Genomic DNA, 22,650 nt, shown 5'->3' with positions numbered 1-22,650 from the left:
ATCGAGTAGAATCCTGGGTCTTGAGATTGCAGAATTTTCAGCCGTCAGAATAGGCTGAAACTGAGGTCGAGTTTGCCTCTAGTGGTAGGGAAGATGTCCTCCAAAAATTAGCTCATTCTGATGAGCCAATAAAAAGCCCTAAATTTATGAAAATTTAGGAAAAAACCTTGAATGAGAGAAATCGCAGGGTTGAATCTGAATTTATGTTGATTCAAATCTGTAGTCTTCAATCAGGGAAGGGTGTAGACCAATAATGGCAGGAATCAATCTCCAAAAAAGGCAGAAATCAAGCTTGAGTTGAAGTAGCAGCTTGATCCCCAAGGTTGGAGGAAACCTGCGGCAGATTCTGATCACACCAAGGATATTTGATCTTCAATGAGGTGACATTGAGGGCAGCTGTTAAATCTTCATTAGGTCACCTCATAGTTGCTGCCTTGAATGAGAGAGAGAGACCGAGAGTGGTAGAGAAGAAGAAAACCAGAAACCGAGAAGGGTGGAGAACAGAAAACCTAAAAAAAACGAGAAAGCTGCTCTTCTAGATCAAAGTTGGCTCTGCTACCATGTAAACAGCCTTAGAACTGAATGCTTGAGTGATCAATATGGATCACCAAGCTCCTTTATTTATAATCAAAGAGTTACAATAATCATACAAGAATTAGGAAAGTTACCTTTGCCTATTCATAGTAGGAATACCCAAATAAGAATAGGCTAAGGGAGAACAAATATAAAAGAGGACAACACTACCCCTATCAGGTGGAACTACTTATTCTAACACGTATCTTTCATTCGGGAGTGGCGATGACTAGATATGTCCTTTTCAGGTAGCTCTATCTGTGATATCGCCGGCAAGCTTATGTTTGGGGCTGCTATCTCTCATATTTGGATGGAGTGGAATCTTCGAAGATGGACCTCCAACTCTTGGTCTATTGACTTGATTTAGAAAGCCATCTTCTTCGATGTCAGCTCTAGGCTTCATATGCTTCCCCATGGCTCTTTTACAGATTCCCCAGGACCCCAAGGAACATGCATATTGTTGTTACCTGGGGCATAGATTCTTCTCTTTTGCAGTCCCCTAGCCCAGTCTCCTAGGCCTTGTGGCTTGTATAGCTTCACCCTGCTCTCTTTTTCCTGTGTATTCGCCTTCCCCTTTTCCCCCTCCCCTTTGGGGTTTTGGTAATGGATTTTTTATTCACCAAAAAAAATAATTATTTTCGTAGTGAACTATGTACTATGGGGGATGATTCTTTGTTCCATCGCTTTGATTCTTCTGTCCTGATTATTCCTCTTCTTTCATCCATTTCACTTTAGTGTTTTATCAAATGTTTATCTCCTCTGCTGGTACCATGATCCAGGTTGGTGCTCTTCAAGATGTTCGATCTGAATTATCGAAGTTGCGAGGAGTTCTTTTTTATAAAGTTTTGGAGGATTTGCACAGCCATCTATATAATAAGGGTGAATATAGGTACTTTTTGTTTCATAAATTAATGTTCTTGCTTTATTTAGTTTTTTTTTTATTTTTTATCAGATTGGTAAATGTAGTTTTGGAGTAAGCTTCATTTGAACTGTATACATCATTGATTCAGATTACGATTCCTTCTTGGATGCTACTATCTGAATTCTGAAACCTATGGTTACCTTGTGATCAAATCAACTAGAATGTTCTATGAAACAACTCAGTATTTGAGAAAAAGGCATTTCTCTTGATTCTCAAATTGGAATATTGTTCTGTTTCTGGGACAGTTTAGTTCATTATAATACTGCAAACCTTTCTATGGACCTTTTGTATAATATTGTTGGCTTCTCCATTAATACTTCATGTTCATTAATGTTCTTTTTTTTTTGGTGAATAAATAAATATATTAAACTTCAAAGAAAGGACAGAAAAAGAATATTACAAGGTAAAGATGCCACCAAGAGGCATTAGACCCCCGACAAACAAAGAGAAAAACAGTAGGAACAAAAACTTCAACCCAAGGACTGCTGGAGAATCAAAACTGGATCGCCCTCAAAAAGGAGCAATAACGAGCTCACACTGCAATCCTCCAAAGGACATTAGATTTTCCAATCATCTGAGCGAAGAAAATAAGAGGCAAACCTAATCCGGTAACTCTTCTCTCTACACGAAGCAGAGACTTGAGTGTCTTCCCTATGAAGCTCCTTTTTTTTGCATCAAATCTGGTGCTTCCTCAGTATGCTTCAACTTTGGATCTTCCACTTGAGAGAGTCCAACTAAGGAGGCTGCATGCCAGTCCGAAATCTGAAGGAATGATTTGCCTCATCTGACTCCAAACTGGCCCCACACGGAATGGGGTTGCCACCTACATTTGCAAACCAAGTCAGTAGTCACATCATTAACCGATTGGACCAAGATATCAATCACCGATCTCATGCCGGGATCACAATACTCCAGAGATTCATCCTGCCCATGGAGAGGGGGCTGGTGAGAGGGAGAAGGCTTCTTGTTCTTTTTCTTTTCTTGAGCTTATAATCATGAGCAAACTGTAGCAGAACTGAATCTAAAACCTAACCTGTAGCAAGACAACTAGAAGAAGAAAGCAAAGAAGAAGAAGAAGAAGAAGAAAAGAAGAGAGAGTAAAACCGAGAGAGAAAAGAAGACTTCTCACGATTTAGTTGAATTACTAAATCGTGAGAGAGATGTTTATTTATAATAAAACATTAATGAGTTACAATAGAAACCCCCAAAATACCCTTGAGACATAAAACTAATTAGAACTAACTAAAAGGAACCACAAAAGACATAAATAACCCCAAACACCTAAATACGATAATCTTAACACTCCCCCTCAAGCTGGAGCATAGACATCACCAAGATCCAGCTTGGAACAGTCACTTGCAAACTGTGGTCGAAACAAAGCTTTGGTAAACATATCTCCAAGCTGAAACTGGGACCGAACAAAAGGAGTAGTAATCAACTTCTTTAGAACAGCATCGCGAACAAAATGACAGTCAACTTCAATGTGCTTGGTTCGTTCATGAAACACCGGGTTGTTGGCAATATAGATAGCATCCTGGTTATCACAGTACATCTCCATGGGCTGATCACTGAAATAACCAAGCTCATGAGTAAAGGAACGAACCCACATCAATTCAGCAGCTGTGTGAGCCATAGCTCTGTACTCAGCCTCTGCACTGGAACGAGCAACAGTAGTCTGTTTCTTGCTCTTCCAAGTAACTAAGTTACCACCAAAGAAAGTACAATAACCAGTAGTAGATCTACAATCACCATCAGAACCAGCCCAATCGGTATCAGAAAATCCAACAATGCTAGTGTGTCCATGACGGCGATAGACAAGCCCCTTGCCAGGAGCACCCTTAAGGTAACGTAAAATACGACACGCAACCTCCCAATGAACTTGCTTAGGTGTCTGCATGAACTGACTGATAACACCCACAACAAAAGAGATATCAGGACGAGTAACTGTAAGATAGATAAGTCTACCGACTAGGCGTCGATACTGGTGTGGATCACTAAAGGCTGTGTCATCAGAGGCACCAAACTTGACATGAGGATCCTTAGGAGTATCAATAGGTTTACAACCCGTCATACCTGTCTCATCAAGTAAATCAAGAACATACTTCCTTTGGGACAAGCTTAGACCGCGAGAACTGCGAACAACCTCAATGCCAAGAAAATACCGGAGGTTACCCAAATCCTTAATCTGAAAATTGTCAAGTAGATATGTCTTCACCTGTGCAATCCCAGAAGCATCATTATTAGTGATAATAATATCATCAACATATACTGCTAAGATGACCACATTAGACCCCTGTCGTCTAACAAAGATAGAGTGATCAGAGTAGCACTGAGAAAATCCACAACTAGCAACAACACTGCTAAATTTATCAAACCAGGCACGGGGAGATTGTTTCAGTCCATAAATTGCCTTATGAAGGCGACAAACTCGGACACTATCCTCCCCCTGAGCAACATACCCAGGAGGTTGCTCCATATACACCTCCTCCTGCAGGTCACCATATAAGAAAGCATTCTTCACATCCATCTGGAAAAGGGGCCAGTCAAGGTTAACAGCCAAAGAAAGCAAGATACAAACTGAATTCAGCCGTGCAACAGGAGAAGTAATCGACCCCATAGGTCTGGTTAAACCCCTTGGCAACCCAACGGGCCTTGTGCCGCTCCACAGTACCATTGGGATTGTACTTCACCGTGTACACCCAACGACACTTAACAAGATCTTTACCAGGTGGGAGATCAACCAAAGACCAAGTCTTACGAGAGATGAGAGCCTCCATCTCCACATCCATAGCATTTTTCCACTCAGGGTGAGACATAGCAAGGGTATAAGAAGAGGGAATAAAAGTAGAATGTAATGCAGTAGCAAAAGCACGATAATGAGAGGGAAGATGAGAAACAAACACATAATTTTCCAGAGGATAAAGAGGACGGGTAGTGCAAGTACGAGTACCTTTTCTCTGAGCAATAGGGAGATCATCAACATCAACAGGAGGATCTGCAGGCAAAGAATCAGTTGGTGGCGGTAAAGGTGGGGCTGCAATAGGTTGAAGTGGGAGCAACGGCTGTTGTTGGTGACGACGCACAGAAACCTGTACAGGTGGGGCAGCTATCGGCAGAGGAAGAGGAGGAAGAGGAGCAGGGGTAGCAACCCGACGAACTTCATCAAGATGAACATCAACAGAGGAACCAGCAAAATAAGGGGAACTCTCGAAAAAGGTAACGTCAGCACTCAGCAGAAATAAACTATTGGCGAGTAACAGGGTCAAAACATCGATACCCCTTCTGGGTGCGAGAATATCCAAGAAATAAACACTTAACAGCCCGAGGAGATAACTTATCAAGCCCGGGGCGAAGCACATGAACAAAACACTGATACCCAAAAACACGAGGAGAAAGAGAGAAAACAGCCCGATCAGGAAACACTATTTTGAAAGGAATTTGATTATTTAGAACAGATGAAGGCATACGATTAATTAGAAAACAAACTGTCAACACCGCATCTGCCTAATAGAGTTTGGGAACATGCATATGAAACATCAAAGAACGAGCGACATCTAACAAATGGCGATTCTTGCGCTCGGCCACACCATTTTGTTGGGGTGTATAAGAGCAAGAAGTTTGGTGAAGAATGCCATTGTCAGAACAAAACTGAGAGACCTGACGCTGAATTAATTCAAGGGCATTGTCAGTACGCAAAGTTTTTAAAGGAACACCAAATTGAACTCGAATTTCATTATAAAACTGTTTGAAGACACAAACAAATTCAGATCGATCCTTCAAGAGGTACAGCCATGTCATCCGAGAATGATCATCAATAAAACTAACAAAACAAGAAAACCCTAACCGACTTTTGACCCTACAAGGACCCCAAATATCCAAATGAACCAACTAAAATAAAGTACTCCTAGACTCTGGACTCAAAGGAAAAACAGTACGATGATGCTTGCCAAGCTCACAAGCTTCACACTCGATACGAGATACAGACTTGCAACTGGGAACAAGGTGCTGCAGCTTAGATAGAGAAGGATGTCCTAGCCGATAGTGCTAATGTAAAGGAGATACGCCAGGAGAAGTAGCAACCGCTGCAGTGGATGTAGTCCCCAAATCAAAGTAATATAGGCCTCCCTGCTCATACCCGCCACCAATCTTCGTCTTTGTTGTAAGATCCTGAAAGACACAATAAGAAGGGTGAAAGGTTATAGAACAATTCAAAGTTTTAGTTAATTGACTAACAGACAAAAGATTAAGAGGAAGCTTGGGAACATGGAGAACATTAGTTAAAGATATGTCAGAAGACAAGGAAACTTTCCCAAGACCAGTGACTGGTATAGTGGATCCATCTGCAATAGAAATTCGAGATGACATAGAAGGCTGTGTGTAAGATGAAAACAAATTAGGCTTACCGGTCATGTGAGAAGATGCTCCGGAGTCAATGACCCACGGAGAGGATGAGGATGCGAAACAAGCAATAGTACCTGAGTGGGCAAGGACAGCGGTAGATGTAGAAGAAGAAGCCTCAAGTTGCTGGACTCGTTGTAAGAGTTGAGAGACTAGATCATTAGAAGAATTACGACCATCAGTAGTGGATCCCGGGGCAATGTCGGAAGAGTGCACAGAATCAGCCCTGCCATCAGATACAGCAGAGTTTGCAAATTGCTCACGGGCCCACTGTGGTTTGCCATGTTTGAGCCAACACTTATTAATAGTATGATTAGACCGATTACAATGAGTACACCATCGAGAACTAGCATCAATAGAACCAGAACCAGCAGTGTTAGACATATTCCCACGACCTCCAGAACCAGCTCCATGACCACACCCAAAAGTAGAACCACGACCGCGAGAAGAGGTACCACCACCACCACGGCCATGCCTTCCAGTAGAAGTGAACAGGGCAGAATTATCTTTGTTGGTAGGAGCTGAATCAGACTTCACCGCTGAAGGGGATACAACTCTCTGGAGCCGACAATATGCTTCATTCATAGAGGGGATCTTCTCTCCAGTCAACAATTGACTTTTGACGGATTGAAGATCAGAATCTAACCCAGAGAGAAATTTGGCAACCAAAAATTCAGATCGTTGGGACTTAATTACAGCAGCATCAGTAGAGATAGGCTGGTATACATTAAGTTCTTCCCACATCCCCTTCAATGAACTGTAATACTCACCAAGGGATTTTCCATCTTGTTTAAAAAAGAAGAATTTCTCATAGAGATCATAAATTCGGGACAGATTTGTATCTTGAGAGTAGCTTTGCTTGAGTTCTTCCCAAACACCCTTAGCAGTTTTATGGAACATAACATTAGAAGCAATGGAGGGTTCTATGCTATTCCAAAGCCAGCAAAGAAGGGTTGCATTCTCAGCCTTCCAATCATCATATTTGTCATCAGTGGATGGCAGAGGGTCCATGGTAAGGTATTTCATCTTCCGGCAAGTAGTGATATAGACCTCAAAGGCTTGAGACCAAAGTAGATAATTAGAAGCACCATTCAGCTTCACACTGGTAATCTGAATGTTAAAGTTGTCGGTAGAAGACTTAGTATCAGCCATTAGGGAAATTAATAGATGCAAACACCAATGCGATAACAGCCCAAGAGAAAAGAAACAAAAACCCTGATCAGGGTAAAATCGATGGCCTTGAAGAGTAGAGCAGAACAGCCCAATACAGAAGTATAATCTTCGATAATAACCAGCACTAATGATGTATAATCACTGTAAATCCAGCAGCAAGGATGAAGACCAGATCCCAGAAAAACAAACAAATCGATTTCCTCAGAATTTTGGAATATCGATTGTCAGGGTTTTAGAGCAAGCAAGGAACCAATCTTCAAGGGCTTCGAACAGCAGCAGGGACACACACAAGCAGTTGCAGCATAGCAGAGAACTCTAGTCCTTCATGAATATATGACTAGAGTTCAGATCAATATAAGCAGCATATGGTTGCTGTAGACCACGATATAAACAAAGAGGTGAAAACCCTTCAAAACAGCAGCAGCAAGGAGAATCTCGTGGATCAGAATTCAATGCTCTGATACCATGTAGCAGAACTGAATCTAAAACCTAACCTGTAGCAAGACAACTAGAAGAAGAAAGCAAAGAAGAAGAAGAAGAAGAAGAAAAGAAGAGAGAGTAAAACCGAGAGAGAAAAGAAGACTTCTCACGATTTAGTTGAATTACTAAATCGTGAGAGAGATGCTTATTTATAATAAAACATTAATGAGTTACAATAGAAAACCCCAAAAAACCCTTGAGACATAAAACTAACTAGAACTAACTAAAAGGAACCACAAAAGACATAAATAACCCCAAACACCTAAATACGATAATCTTAACACAAACAACAAATCTTCAGTCCGCTCTTCAGTCTTGTCCTCTGTAAATAATATGAAGAAAAGAAGAGAAAAACAGAGGAAGAACGAGGAGAGAGAGAGGGAGACGATGGTATAACTTTGGGAGAGAAGAAATTGATTCTGTCTGCTCCCTCTAACTTCATTAAATAAACATAACAAAGGGTATAAGAGTAAAATTCCCACAAAATTAAATAAACCAATACAGACCAAAATAGCCCTCCTCTCTCCTTTCTCTCTTGGTATTAGCGCTAGGCGCTAATACCGAGAATCACATTCTCGATAACACTCCCCCTCAAGCTGGAGCATAGATGTTAATCATGCCCAGCTTGTTACAAATATAATCCACTCTTGCACTCCCCAAAGACTTGGTAAACACATCTGCAAGTTGCTCTCCTGTACGAACATGACAAGGAGAAATCAGCCCCTATTGTAGCTTCTCTTTAACAAAATGACACTCAACCTCAATGTGTTTCATTCTTTTCTGAAACACCGGAATTGAAGCAATATGGACAGCAGCTTGATTGTCACACCACAGTTGCATCTGAGAATCAACATCAAACCAAGCTCAGCTAATTACTGTTTTACCCATATTAATTCACAGGTAGCATGTGCTACAGCTCTATACTCTGACTTTGCACTGGAACGAGCAACTACTGTCAGTTTCTTGCTCTTCTAGGACACCAAGTTCCCTCCAACAAACACACAATAACTTGTAGTAGACCTTCTGTCAACCGGAGATCCTGCCCAATCACCATCTGAAAAACCCTCTATCCGCCCATGGCCATGATCGCTATAGAGAAGATCATGTTAAGGAGCCTTTTTGAGGTAACACAACATATGCATAACAGCCTCCCAATGAGATGTCCGTGGAGCAAATAAAAACTGACTCACTACATTCATAGGAAAGGCAATATCAAGCCGAGTCACTGTCAGATAATTTAACTTCCCAACTAGCTTCCGATACTTCTTAGGATTAGGGAAGACATCACCATCATCAGCAGTAAGTTTCAAATTAGGATCCATGGGAGTATCTAGAGATTTAGAACCCAACATCCCTATCTCTGAAAGAAGGTCAAGAACATATTTTCTGTTAACAAAACAGGTTTGTGGAATAATGCTTGAATGATCAATGAGATCAGTCAAGCTCTCTATTTATAATAATAATAAAAGAGATTACAAGGGAAAATACTATTCACGATACTGTTCACGTGAACAATATCATAGCCCTAATTACATTTCTACCCTTGCTCATAAATACATAAATAAAAAATAAATAAAACACCCAAAAGACCAGAATGGTGTACATAATTTAACACTCCCCCTCAAGTTGGTGCAAATATATCAATCATGCCCAACTTGACTATAATGGGATGGAACAATTTCCCAGATAATCCCTTAGTGAAGATATCAACAACCTGATCAGCAGACTTCACAAAGGGAACACAAATCTACCCTTCTTCCAGCTTTTCCTTGATGAAATGTCTGTCCACTTCAACATGTTTAGTGCGATCATGCTGTACCGGGTTGTGTGCAATGCTGATTGCAGCTTTGTTATCACAGTACAACATCATGGGAAGATGAACAGGAACACTAAGATCTTGTAGCAAGCCTTTCAACCAAAGTAACTCATAAATGCCTTGTGCCATAGCCCTAAACACGGCTTCAGCATTAGAACGAGCCACCACATTCTGCTTCTTGCTATGCCAAGTGACCAAATTTCCACCTACAAAAGAATAGTAGCCAGAGATAGACTTCCGATCTGGAACCAGCCCGGCAAGATCGATATACGCGCTCTACCCGTAGGTTACCATTAGGAGACAGAAGAATGCCTTTTTCAGAGTCGACTTCAGTAGTGGAGAATTCAAGAACAACCTCCATGTGAGAAGAATAGGGATCATGCATAAACCGACTCACAAGACTCACAAAGACAAAGAATATCCTGGACGAGCGTGTGAGAGATAAAATCAGCTTTCCCACTAGGCGTTGGTACCGGCCTTTATCAACAGTTCACCCTCCTTTTCTTTGAGACGAACAAGAGCCTCCATAGGAGTATCCAAGGGTGACATCCTAATGCACGCAGTTTCAGCCAACAAGTCTAGGACATACTTCCTTTGGGAGAGAAAGATGCCTTTAGAAGATCCTGAACCTCAATCCTAAGAAAGTACCGTAGCAGCCCTAGATCTTTAATCTCGAATTCCTCGCCAAGAAACCTCTTCAACCGGCTGATCTCATCCCCATCATCGTCGTAACCACAATGTCATCCACATACACTATAAGAACAAGTGAGCTTCTTACCAGCCCTCTTTATAAAGAGAGTATAATCAGCATTACTTTGCTTGTAGCCAACGATGTCATCGCCTTGTGGAACCGACCAAACCATGCTCGAGGCGATCGCTTAGCCCATACAATGCTCGCCTTAATTTGCACACTTGCCTTCATTATTGTCGAAGAAAAACCTGGTGGAATATCCATGTATACCTCCTCACAAAGTTCCCCATTTAGGAAGGTATTCTTCACATCCAACTGTTGGAGATCCCATCCAAGATTAACTGCACACGTTAGTAAAACCCGAACTATATTCAATTTTGCAACAGGGGCAAAAGTCTCCTGATAGTCAATTCCATATGTTTGGGTGAAGCCCTTTGCAACCAAACGTGCCTTATACCGATCCACAGACCCATCAATCTTTTGTTTGACCACAAACACCCACTTACATCCCACTGGTTTTTTTCCTGGAGGGAGGGTTACAAGATCCCAAGTGTTGTTTTTTTCTAAAGCTCTCATTTCTTCCAACATATTTGCCTTCCACTTTCCATCTGTATATGCTTCCTACCAGATTTTAGGAATAGGAACAGAAGAAAGAGAGGACACAAATGCACGAAAAGATGGAGAAAGAGAACTATAAGAAACAAAGCGAGAAATGGGATGCAGGGTGCAAGTCCTAGTACCTTTTCGATGAGCAATAGGTAGATCGGAAGGAGAGGTCTCACCACAAGGAGGAGGAGGATCTGACTCCTGGGTCGGCAATTGGATAGGTATTGGTGCCACAGTGGATTGATGCTGCCCTCTGTTGGAGTGTCTCTTGTAGGTGATGATATTAGAGTTGTCAATTCTCTTCTGAAATTCACTGATGGTTCTCTAGACTGGAGTAAACTCCCCCTGACAATGATCATTACTACCATTATTTCCTGCATACTCCCCCTGTAAAGGAGTCCCTACAGATGAAGGGACAGCAGCCAAAGGACGCTGGGCAGCAGCGGTAGGAGGCTGGGCAGCAGCCAAAGGAGGAATTTTAAGGGGAGGAAACACAAGCACATCTTCACTGGAACCAGAATTCTCCCCCAGAAGCTATGTAGACTGATAATAGGCAAGACTTTCATGACAGATCACATCCATACTGACCAAAGTACGACGAGGAGGGTGGTAACACTTATAACCTTTCTGGGTTGGAGAATAACCCAAAAAAATACACCTTAACCCACGAGGATCAAATTTGCCATGAGGTTTAGTGTCTCTGGCATAACACACACAACCGAAAACTTTGGGAGGAACCACAAAGGTGGAATTCCCATGTAAAATATCGGCCGGACTGCAGGAGTCAAGAACACGGGAAGGCAACCGATTAATAAGATAGGTTGCAGTAAGAATAATATCCCCCCAATATTGGGAAGGAACATGGTGCAAAAATATCAACGCCCTGGCCACTTCCAACAACTGTCGGTTCTTCCTTTCAGCCACACCATTTTGGGCTAGGGTATCAACACAACTTGTCTGATGAACAATCCCATTATCAGCAAGGTATTTCTGAAATTGAGTCTCTGTATACTCAGTCCCATTATCACTTCTCAAGACTTTGAGAGTAGCACTAAACTGAGTTTTGACCATGTTATGGAAATGCTGAAAATAAGAAAAAACTTGACTTTTGGTGTGTAAAAGATAAACCTATGTGTGTTTAGAATGACAATCAATAAAAGAGACAAACCAACGGTGACCAGAAACCGAAGTCTTACGACTAGGGCCCCAAACATCAGAATGTACTAAGTGAAAAAGTGAAGAGCTCCTTTTATTAGAAATAAAATAAGTTGAACGTGTCTATTTGGCCAGAACACAAGCCTCACAAAAGAAATTGGTCTTATCACAATGTTTGACCAAAGTAGGAAATAAAGATGCTAAGATGCCTAAGGGGGGGTGACCTAATCTAGAGTGCCACTAATAAATTTTAGAAGATACTAAGGAATTTTGATGTAGTGGTAGTAATGGAGGTGGAGTGAGACGTCCATCATCAAGCAGGTACAGGCCACCATGCACTTTACCCAATCTAATCGTCTTCCCAGAGTCCAGATCCTGAAAAACACAATAGGAAGGAAAAAAGGTTACTTTGCAGTTAAGATCATGAGTTATATTACTAATAGAAAGAAGGTTAGTAGTAAAATTTGGAATATGTAAAACATTGGACAAAGGAAGGGAAGGAGTGCATTTAATGATTCCTTTTCCAGAAATGGAGGAAAGGGAACCATCAGCCACCTTGACTTTGTCTTTCCCAGAGGTAGGAGAATAAAGATGGAAGAGGCTAGAGGACCCGGTCATGTGATCTGTAGCTCCAGAATCAATGATCCAAGGATGGGAAGCTACAGAGGCACAATGACCACCAAACGAAATACCTGACCGAGCAAAGTGTGAACCTGAAGGAGTAGACGAAGTGGCAGTAGCTGGTGTAGTAGAGGCAGCAGCAGTGGAAGACTAGCACACGTAGGAATGCCTGTAAATCCTCCTGAGATAGGCCAGTGTCAGTAGTAGGGGCTGCAGTGACGGACTCAGAGTGATTGGCCTTGGTTTTTGGTTTTCGCTTGGCAGCCCGTTTAGCCTCAAAGTCAGCGGGTTTCCCATGAAGTTTCCATCATTTGTCCTTAGTGTGATAAGGGTTATGACAATGCTCACAAGTAATGGTGCCGATAGGAGTACCACCCACAGAGAGAGTGCCAACTGGTGTAGAAGGAGCTGGTAAAGTAGTTTGGAGGGCTGATCTGTCAGGGACAGCAGGGTGCAACATAGCAGCTCGGTGATTTTCTTTAGAGGAGACCAAGGCATAAGACTGCTCAAGTGTGGGAAAAGGGGAATGGCCCAACACTTGAACACGAATTGGGTCATACTCAACATTCAACCCAGCCAAGAAGTCATAGACCCTGATTTTATCCACATATTTCTTATAGGCAGCCAGATTAGTAGCATTATCAGGTTGGTAATCAGAGAAGTGGTCCAACTGTTGCCAAAGGTTGCGTAGAGTAGCATAATATTTAGAGACTGTTAAGTCCCCCTGAGCAGTATGAAGAACTTTCTTCCTGAGTTCATAGACCTGTGCATCATTACCAAGTTGTCCGTACGTTTCCTTACAGGCTGACCAAACCTGAGAAGCTGTATCAAAAAGGAGGAACCCATGTGCAATGTCCGAAGTCATAGAACCAATCAAATAAGACATGAGAACACCATTGTTGGCAAGCCAGCGAGCCAGGGCAGCACCTGGGGCAGCAAGCATGGGAACAGTGCCATCAATGTGGCCAGTGAGACCACGGCCAGCAATAGCAAAAGAGGCTGACCGAGACCACAATAGGTAGTTGCTGCCATCAAGTTTGATGGGATTGGGCTGAAAAGTATGATAATCTGATTTTTCATGTCTAGGTTGATTAGAAGTTGCAGTGGAATCAGCAGAGTCACCCATAGTTGCAACAAGGCTGTGGAGAATGAAAAACCAGCAATTACACCAAACCAAGAGCTGAAATCAAGGTCGAGTGGGCCAATATGAAAGGAAAAACAACTCCAAAAAAATCAGCAGTAGCAGAGAGATCCCTTCCACAGAGATCGACAATGTCAGGGTTTTGAAAGAGAACCCGAAATTGGAGATCGATGTGGTGATTGGGATCCAAAAAAAATTGACGAAGAAGCTTGATCGAATCTGTCCAAGAACCTGTAGAGGATGTCCTTGATGAAGAGAAGAAGCTCCAATAAAAAAACAGCAGCAAACAGCCCAATTCCCAAAAATCGATAATGATCAGGGTTTTAGAAAACCCTAAAAAAGAGGAATCGATTGGGAGAAGGGGTCTTCAACAACCAAAAGAGGCTTGAGGGCAGCTGGTCCAGATCGCAGATGAGTGTCCAATATGCAGAAAACCAGCCTTGATCAATGGTAGTGGCTAGGGCTTCAAAATTCTGGAAACTCCACAAATCGCAGACAGGAACCAGCAGCAATCGAACCAAATAAATTATCTCATAAAGGGGAAAAACAGAGGTGGGAATAGGGCAGCAACTAGATCATATGATCACCTCTGTAGTGCTGCCCTTAGGGAGGGAGGAGAAGCAAAGGGAGAAAAAAGGAGAGAAAAGAAATCGAGAGAAGGGGAGGAAAGAAAAAAACGATAGGAAGGGGGTGGGTTTTGAAAACTTAGATCAGAGAAATTTTGGCTCTGATGCCATGTTAACAAATCAGGTTTGTGGAATAATGCTTGAATGATCAATGAGATCAGTCAAGCTCTCTATTTATAATAATAATAAAAGAGATTACAAGGGAAAACACTATTCACGACACTGTTCACGTGAGCAGTGTCACAGCCCTAATTACATTTCTACCCTTGCTCATAAATACATAAATAAAAAATAAATAAAATACCCAAAAGACCAGAATACCCCCATGGTATTCTGGTGTACATAATTTAACATTTTCGCTGTGAAAGTGAAATTCCTTTCTTCGACTGAGCCACTTCCACACCCAAGAAATACTTCAATTTTCCCAGATCCTTGGTCTGAAACTTTTACTGCAAATGTACCTTTAAATTTTCAATGCCAGAAACATCATCTCCTGTAATAACTATATCATCTACATAAACCACAAGAAATATTTTTCCTACACGAGACCGGCGGAAAAACACAGAATGATCACTAGCACACCGTGTCAGCCCAAACTCTAACATAACTTTTGTAAACCTGCCGAACCAAGCCCGAGGGGACTGTTTCAGACGATATAATGACTTCTTCAGTTTACACACCATACCAGATTCCCCCTGAGTAACAAACTAGGAGGTTGTTCCATATAAACCTCCTCATTAAGATCTCCATGTAGGAAATCATTCTTAACATCTAACTGGTATAACGGCAATGATGAGTAGCAGCAAGGGAAATCAAAATACAGATAGAAGTAAGCTTCGCCACAGGAGAAAAAGTATCCAGGTAATCTACACCATAGACCTGGGCGTAGCCCTTTGCCACAAGACGGTCCTTTAAACAAGCCAAGGACCCATCAGGGTTCACTTTCACTACATACACCCAACGACAACCAATGGCAGATTTACCGGAGGGTAAGGGAACAAGATCCCAAGTCTGATTTTCTTCCAACGCCAACAATTCCTCATTCGTAGCAGCCCTCCAACCAGGATGAGATAATGCCTCTGCAACAGACTTAGGAATAGGATGATTTTCAACAAACATGAATGGAAAGTGGAAGACAAACCAACATAGGACACAAAGTTAGAAATGGGGTATTGGGTACAACTCCGAACACCTTTACGAAGTGCAATAGGAATATCAAGATCAGAAGAAGGTTTCCAGGGAGGAGAAATACCTATTGCAGGATCTATTGGCAAAGAAGTAGATGGAACAGAGGCAGCTGAAGCGGGGTAACCCGTACTTTCCATTAGTGACGTTGAAAGACAATAGGAGGAGGTGCCGGTGATGAGGCAGCCTACGGAACAGGGTTAACAATAGATTGAACAATAGAAACGGGAAGATCATCATGCAACTCAGACACAATAAAAAATGAACCATCATATGGGGTGGATTCAAAGAAGGAAACATCAGCTGTAACAAAGTATTTTTGCAACTCAAAAGAATAACAACGATAACCCTTTTGAGTGCGGGAATAATCAACAAACATATACTTAAGAGCTTTGGGATCCAACTTTGAAACACTAAGACGATGATCACAAATAAAGCAAACATTGCCAAACAACCGTGGTGGTAAAACAAACAATGGCATGGAAGGAAATAACAAAGAAAAGGGAATACTACCACGTAAAACAGAAGACGACATGCGGTTTATGAGGTAACACACAATCAAAACAACATCTGCCCAAAAAGGCTTAGCCACTTTCATCTCAAATAAAAGAGATTGAGTGACTTTCATTAAATGTCTATTCTTCCTTTCGGCTACACCATTTTGTTGTGGGGTGTCAGCACAGGTGGATTGATGAATAATACCACGTTGCACCATAAAATCAGCAAAAGGGGCATAAAAATACTCCTTAGCATTATCACTATGAAGAATACGCAAAGGAGTTTGAAACTGATTATTTACTTCATTCACAAATGCACAAAAGATGGAAAATAATTCTGAATGACTTTTCATTAAATAAAGCTAGGTGACCCTAGAATAGTCATCAATAAAGGTAACAAAATAACGAAAACTCAACTTGGACAAGACAGGACAAGGACCCAATACATCTGAATGAACTAAAGAAAAGGTTGGTCAGACCATTTATTGACTCTAGGTGGGTAACTCATACGGTGAAGTTTCCCAAATTGACAGGGCTCACAATTCAAACTAGAAAGTGACTGAAAACAAGGATTGAGCATCTTCAAACTCTCCAACGAAGGATGATCCAAACGACAATGAATCTGGTGGGGTGACTCCACACTGGAACACGCCATAGATGAAGTGTCCTCAAGTATATAAAGCCCCCCGACTCACGACCTCTACAAATCATCTTCTTCATAGTAAGATCCTGAAATACATGGCAGTCTGAGAAAAAGATTTCTGAACAATTATGGGTTTTGATGAACTTATTAACAGATAGAAGATTGAAAGGAAAATCTGGTAAGTAAAGAATTGAAGACAGAGACAAAGAAAATGTGCTTACAGAACAGTTTTAGGTTTTGGTAAACCGATTAACAGATAAGAGATTAAAAGGAAAGTCAGGTAAATACAAAACTGAAGATAAAGACAGAGAAAGTGTAACATGAAAAAGTGCCAGAACCCGTCACTTTAGCTAAGGAACCATCAGCTAAAGTAACACTAGATGAGGATGTGTGGAAAGAGGAAAATATACCTGAGACTCCAGTCATGTGATCCGAAGCCGCTAAATCAATTATCTAGGGACGAGAGGTAGCAGTCGAAAGACATGCAGTGGCATTACCCGTCTGAACAAAGGTGGCGGTTGAAGGCTGGGCTGACTGAGAAATCTAGAATTGGGTAAATCGAGCATACTCCTCATCAGACATCTTCATGGTCTTACCGTTAGGCTGTGGAGATGTAGAAACAGTAGACTCAGTAGTAGTGGCAGAATTGACAAACTGTTGCTGAGATGGTTTGCCATGAAGTTTCCACCAACAGTGTTGGATATGTCTTGGGCGACCACAATGGTGACTAGTCTTCACCGAACTCGCACTATTAGAAACACCTGAGTACCCAAAGTAGGTGGTTTACTAGAACCAACCCCACGTCCACGACCACCAGCACTATTGCTACTACCACCATTACCAGCCCCACTATTGGGCCCACGGTTGGGTGGAAAAGAGGTCAAAGCCGATGTATCAACAGCAGTAGTATTCTCACGAGAAACACGTAGAACCCTAGAAAATGTTTCAGACAGCGTGGCTACCTTGTCACCACCATGAATGTGGGAACGGAATGAATCAAACTCCTTCCCAGGTCCTCCCAAAAATCCCATAACAGCAAGCTGCTCCCGCTGACTTTGCATTTGTTCCACATTAGAAGTAATAGGAAGTAGGGAATTACGCTCGTCATACATCTTCTTAAAATCAGCTAAGTATTGGGTCAAAGGATGACCCTTTCGATCAACCTTGTAGAACTCCTAAGACAAGTCATAAATAAGGGAAAGGTTGTTTTGTCCAGAGTACAAAACATTAAGATACTCTCACAACTCCTTAATAGTATCAATGTGGGTCACTAAATTGACAATTTGATTTTCCATAGAGTTCAACATCTGTCCCAAGATTCTAGCATCAATAGTATCCCATAACGGGTCATCATCAGGTTTATTCTTAAATAGGTGATCCTGTTGATCACGTCCGGTCAAAACCAACTTAACAATTTTCTTCCATTGTTGAAAGTTGGTGATCCCCTCCAATTTCTTTTCAGTAATACGATTGAAGGAGGAAGAGAAAACCTCGGTCATTACAGACTTCGAATTATCAACCATTATTCACAATCAACTTGATGGAGTAAAGATGCAAAAATTAGGAGATAAAAATGCTGGAAAATTCGAACCTCAAAACCTTGACAAAAAATCGATCTTGCGAAGTGAAGATGATCCAGACAAAAAATTGCTGCCAAGTAATGTCCGAAAAAGATCCAGAACACTTCCAAAAAATTCAGTCAAGCAAATCAAGTCCAAAAAATCGATCTCAAGACCCTAAAAAAAAGTCTATCTTCTCCCCTGGAAAAAATGATCTCAAAAACCTTGACAAGTGCTGCCGATGTTAATCTTCATCTTCCAATGCAATCTTCACTCCACCAAACTCCATCAAATGCAAAGAGAGACCTAGTTCTTAATTTAAAACATGAACTAGTCTCTAAACAGGTCCAAAAAACAGCATAGGGTGCTGCACCCCTTCAACCGAAAATTAGGAGACACCGCAAACCTTCACTTTCCCACGAACACTTCAATCTTCAATATTAGGTTTAAGAACAGTCAAGAGGACAACCAAAGAAAGCTGTAACAGTGCCTAAAGCTCTGATTTAGGTAACTATGGTAAAACATAATATTAACATGCATACTTAAGTGCACACTGATACACATCCACGAGCTTTAATTAAGTTTCCACTGACTAGAATTATCCACTAGAGCTTTCATTACGTTTCCACTGACTAGAATTTTGCTAACTTCTGTATTCTTGAATTTGTTTATTGATTTCAAATTTATTTTGGATTTTCAATTCAGTTCTTCATTTGATGGAGAGAGTGCTTTAGAAATGCATGATAGAGCTCCCATAGATGAGTATGTTTCATCAATGAGGGCTACTGGTGATGATGGTACACTGGAAGATCTTAAATTTGTTTCTCATCAAGTTATGCCGTGGCTAGCATATTCCACACCAGATGAATTTATTGTATGTCCTTCAAAGCCTTGAAATAAGCACCATTTTTGTTGCATTCTGCTAAATTTATATGCATTGTGCTTATATTTTGAGCTGAATTTTGTATTTTCAATATGCTCACAGGAAGCAATGAAAAAAAGTGATGCTCCAGTATATGTGAAGTATTTACAGACAATGGTTGAGTGCATTTGCATGCTAGGCAAAGTTGCAGCTTCTGGTGCTATGATATGGTATGTTATTTTTTAATGGTTGAATATGATATGTTATGTTTGGGTTGATGTACATCGAAACTTTAAACAATTGATTTTTTCCAGAGGTGAATTTAGTTGTAGTCTCCTAGCTTGTGAATATTTGGTTGCCTATTATGTGGTTCCAAGATGTTGCTGGTCCTGAGAGATTTAATTAGATATTTTTGGTTGTTTCTGTTTTCTTTTTACACTATAGCTAATAGGCTGAGATTTTGCGTTTTATTACTTACCAAAGCCTGTAAAAACTAGGAGGGATTTTCTACTTGAATTATAATCTTAGCCTTCCTAATGGTTGACAGTTTTTGAACTTTCATACCTTAGGCGTGTAGTTCCTTCGATTTTATCTTCAAAAAACATTCAAACAAGGTACTATTTGTATTGTTTACATCATTTCAAACTTGTTTAAGTTTGGGATGAGAACTTTGGTGCTTTTCTGATCAGTGGCAATTTATGTTAATTTATGTTTCCTTCAGTAACCTTTCGTGTCTTGAGTTTGTGCAAGTCCAATGATTGGTTCCTGACTTCCTATTATACAAAAATTTAGCTAAGGTTATGGAAGGAGTCTAAAAAGGGTGCTGGTGGAGGTGCTTGTCCATTTTCAAGGGGCTTTTGTACATGATGAATATATCTTGGATTGTTTTTTCATTGATTATGAATGCATTGATTTTGTTATTACTAGTGGTAGGTTGGTTCAGGATTTTAAGTATCGGTAAGTATCATATCTGTTAACAAAACAGGAATTTTGTGAATGGCTTGAATGATCAATGAGATCAGTCAAGCTCTCTATTTATAATAATAATAATAAAAGAGATTACAAAGGGAAACACTGTTCACGATACTATTCACGACACTGTTCACATGAATAGTGTCACAGCCCAAATTACAATTCTACCCTTGTTCAAAAATACATAAATAAAGCATAAATAAAATATAAAAAATACCCTTATAATATCTGGTAACACATCTCAACACTCCCCCTCAAGTTGGGGCATAGATATCACACATGCCCAATTTGACTAGACTAGGATAAAACAACTTCCTACTCAACCCTTTGGTGAAGACATCAGCCAGTTGATCTCCAGACTTCACAAAAGGGATACAAATCTGCCCACTCTCTAACTTCTCCTTGATGAAGTGTCTGTCAATCTCCGCATGTTTGGTATGGTCATACTGCATTGGATTGTGGGCAATGCTAATTGCTGCTTTGTTGTCATAGTACAACATCATTGGAAGATGAACAGAACCACGGATATCAAGGAGTAAACTCTGAAGCCACAGTAACTCACATATGCCCTGGGCCATAGCACGGAATTCAGCTTCAGCACTAGATCTTGCCACAACATTTTGCTTTTTACTCCGCCATGTGACCAGATTTCCTCCAACAAAAGTACAATAGCCGGAGGTAGATTTCTTGTCGGGTTACCACCCCGCAAGATCTGTGTAAGCCTCAATGCGAAGATGGTCACGAGGAGACAAAAGGATCCCCTTTCCTCGGAGCCGACTTCAAGTAATGGAGAATACGAAGAACAACGCCATGTGAGTGGAATAAGGATCATGCATGAACTCGCTCACAAGACTCACAAGAATGGCAATATCCGGTCTCGGTGTGGGAGAGATAAATCAGCTTGCCCACCAATCGTTGATATCTGCCCTTATCAACAAAGTTCACCATCCTTCTCTTGCAGACGGGTAATAGCTTCCAACGGAGTGTCACAAGGATGACAACCAAGCAAACCAGTCTCTGATAGTAAATCTAGAACATACTTTCTCTGGGAGAGAAAGATGCCTTTTGGAGAACGGGCAACTTCAATCCCAAGAAAATATCTTAGCTGTCCTAAATCTTTTATGTCAAATTTTCGTCTCAATAAAGCCTTCAGGTGAGAAACTTCATCTGTATCATTACCAGTCACAACTATGTCATCAACATAAACTATGAGAAGAGTGACCTTTTCTCCCTTTCGCTTGATGAATAGAGTGTAATCAGCATTACTCTATTTGTATCCACAGGAGACCATGGCTTTATGAAACCTACCAAACCATGCCCGTGGAGATTGCTTCAACCCATAGAGGACCCTTTTGAGCCTACAAACTTTCCCATGGGTCTTGCCAGGAGGAAAAACCCAGGAGGACCATCCACCAACTCCTCTTCCCGAAGAAATGCATTTTTTACATCCAACTGTTGTAGGTCCCAGCCAAAGTTGACAGCACAAGACAGTAAGACCCGGACAGCGTTCAACTTCGCAACAGGGGCAAATGTCTCCTGGTAGTCGATCCCATAAGTCTTAGTGAAGCCTCTGGCCACAAACCTGACTTTATATCTATCCACTGTTCCATCTGGCTTCTGCTTGACAACAAATACCCATTTGCACTCGACTGGTTTCTTACCCGAAGGAAGAACAACTAGCTCCCATGTCTCATTTTTAAGTAAGGTCGTCATTTCTTTCATCATGGCTACTTTCCATTTTGGATCTGCAATCGCCTCCTGCCATTTCTGAGGAATAGAAACAGAGGAAAGAGAAGAAACAAATGCACGATAGGAAGGAGATAAAGCATCATAGGAAACAACATTGGAGATGGGGTGTTGGGTGCATGACCTAAGGCCTTTACGAACAACGATAAGTAAGTCAAGGGAAGGATCCTTATCAGATGATGTAGCAGGGTCTGGATCTGGATCAAGTGCAGACGATTGTGGAGGTGGTATGGTGGTGGTGGTAGTCTTAACTTGTCCTATGCGCTCCCGGGTATATACCTTATCAACAGGGATTTGACTGATTGGTCTACGCTCCCCCTGAATAGGAGCCACTGTAGGAGCTAAAGTTACAGAGGGCTCCCCCTGAATAGAAGCCGGAAGAATAGCAGACGCATCTTCAAAACCCTGATCTTGCTCCCCCTGAAGAGGTGTCTGGGAATAATATGACAAGGACTCATGGAAGACAATATCCATGGAGACAAAAGTACGACGAGAAGGTGGATGGTAACACTTGTATCCTTTCTGGGTCGCAGAATAGCCCAAAAAAATACACCGAATGCTCCGTGGATCAAATTTCCCATGAGGATGATGATTACGGACATAGCAAACACAACCAAAAACTTTAGGGGGAACCACAAAGGAGGAGGAACCCTTGAGGAGATCAACGGGGGAACGACCATCAAGGACACGGGTAGGCACACAGTTGATGAGATAAGCAGCGGTAAGAATGGCATCACCCTAGTAGTGAGAAGGAACCCACCGTGCAAACATAATGGCCCGGGCTACCTCAAAGAGATGTGTATTTTTCCTTTCAGCAACCCCATTCTGGGCAGGTGTGTCAACACAGCTGGTCTGATGGACAATACCATGTGCAGCCAAATAAAGTAGGAACTGACCCTCCATGTACTCTCTGCCATTATCACTGCGTAAAATGAGCAAGGTGGCATTGAATTGGGTCTGAACCATCCGATGAAATAACTGAAA

The 22,650-nt window shown here is 41.4% G+C and overlaps 1 protein-coding gene across 1 annotated transcript in view; it reads left to right on the top strand.

Annotated features, from left to right (window-relative positions):
- Nucleotides 1–22,650, top strand: part of LOC122654531 (exocyst complex component SEC8-like) — a 115,878-nt gene that overhangs the window by 23,383 nt on the left and 69,845 nt on the right. Inside the window, exons 6-8 of the mRNA XM_043848658.1 lie at nucleotides 1,353–1,462; nucleotides 18,792–18,960; nucleotides 19,072–19,178. Of these exons, the coding sequence (XP_043704593.1) occupies nucleotides 1,353–1,462; nucleotides 18,792–18,960; nucleotides 19,072–19,178 (386 nt within the window). The remainder of the gene's footprint in view (nucleotides 1–1,352; nucleotides 1,463–18,791; nucleotides 18,961–19,071; nucleotides 19,179–22,650) is intronic.

The sequence above is a fragment of the Telopea speciosissima genome, chromosome 3 (assembly GCF_018873765.1).
Source record: "Telopea speciosissima isolate NSW1024214 ecotype Mountain lineage chromosome 3, Tspe_v1, whole genome shotgun sequence".
Taxonomy (NCBI): Eukaryota; Viridiplantae; Streptophyta; class Magnoliopsida; order Proteales; family Proteaceae; genus Telopea; species Telopea speciosissima.
This window is presented reverse-complemented; position numbering and strand designations above follow the sequence as displayed.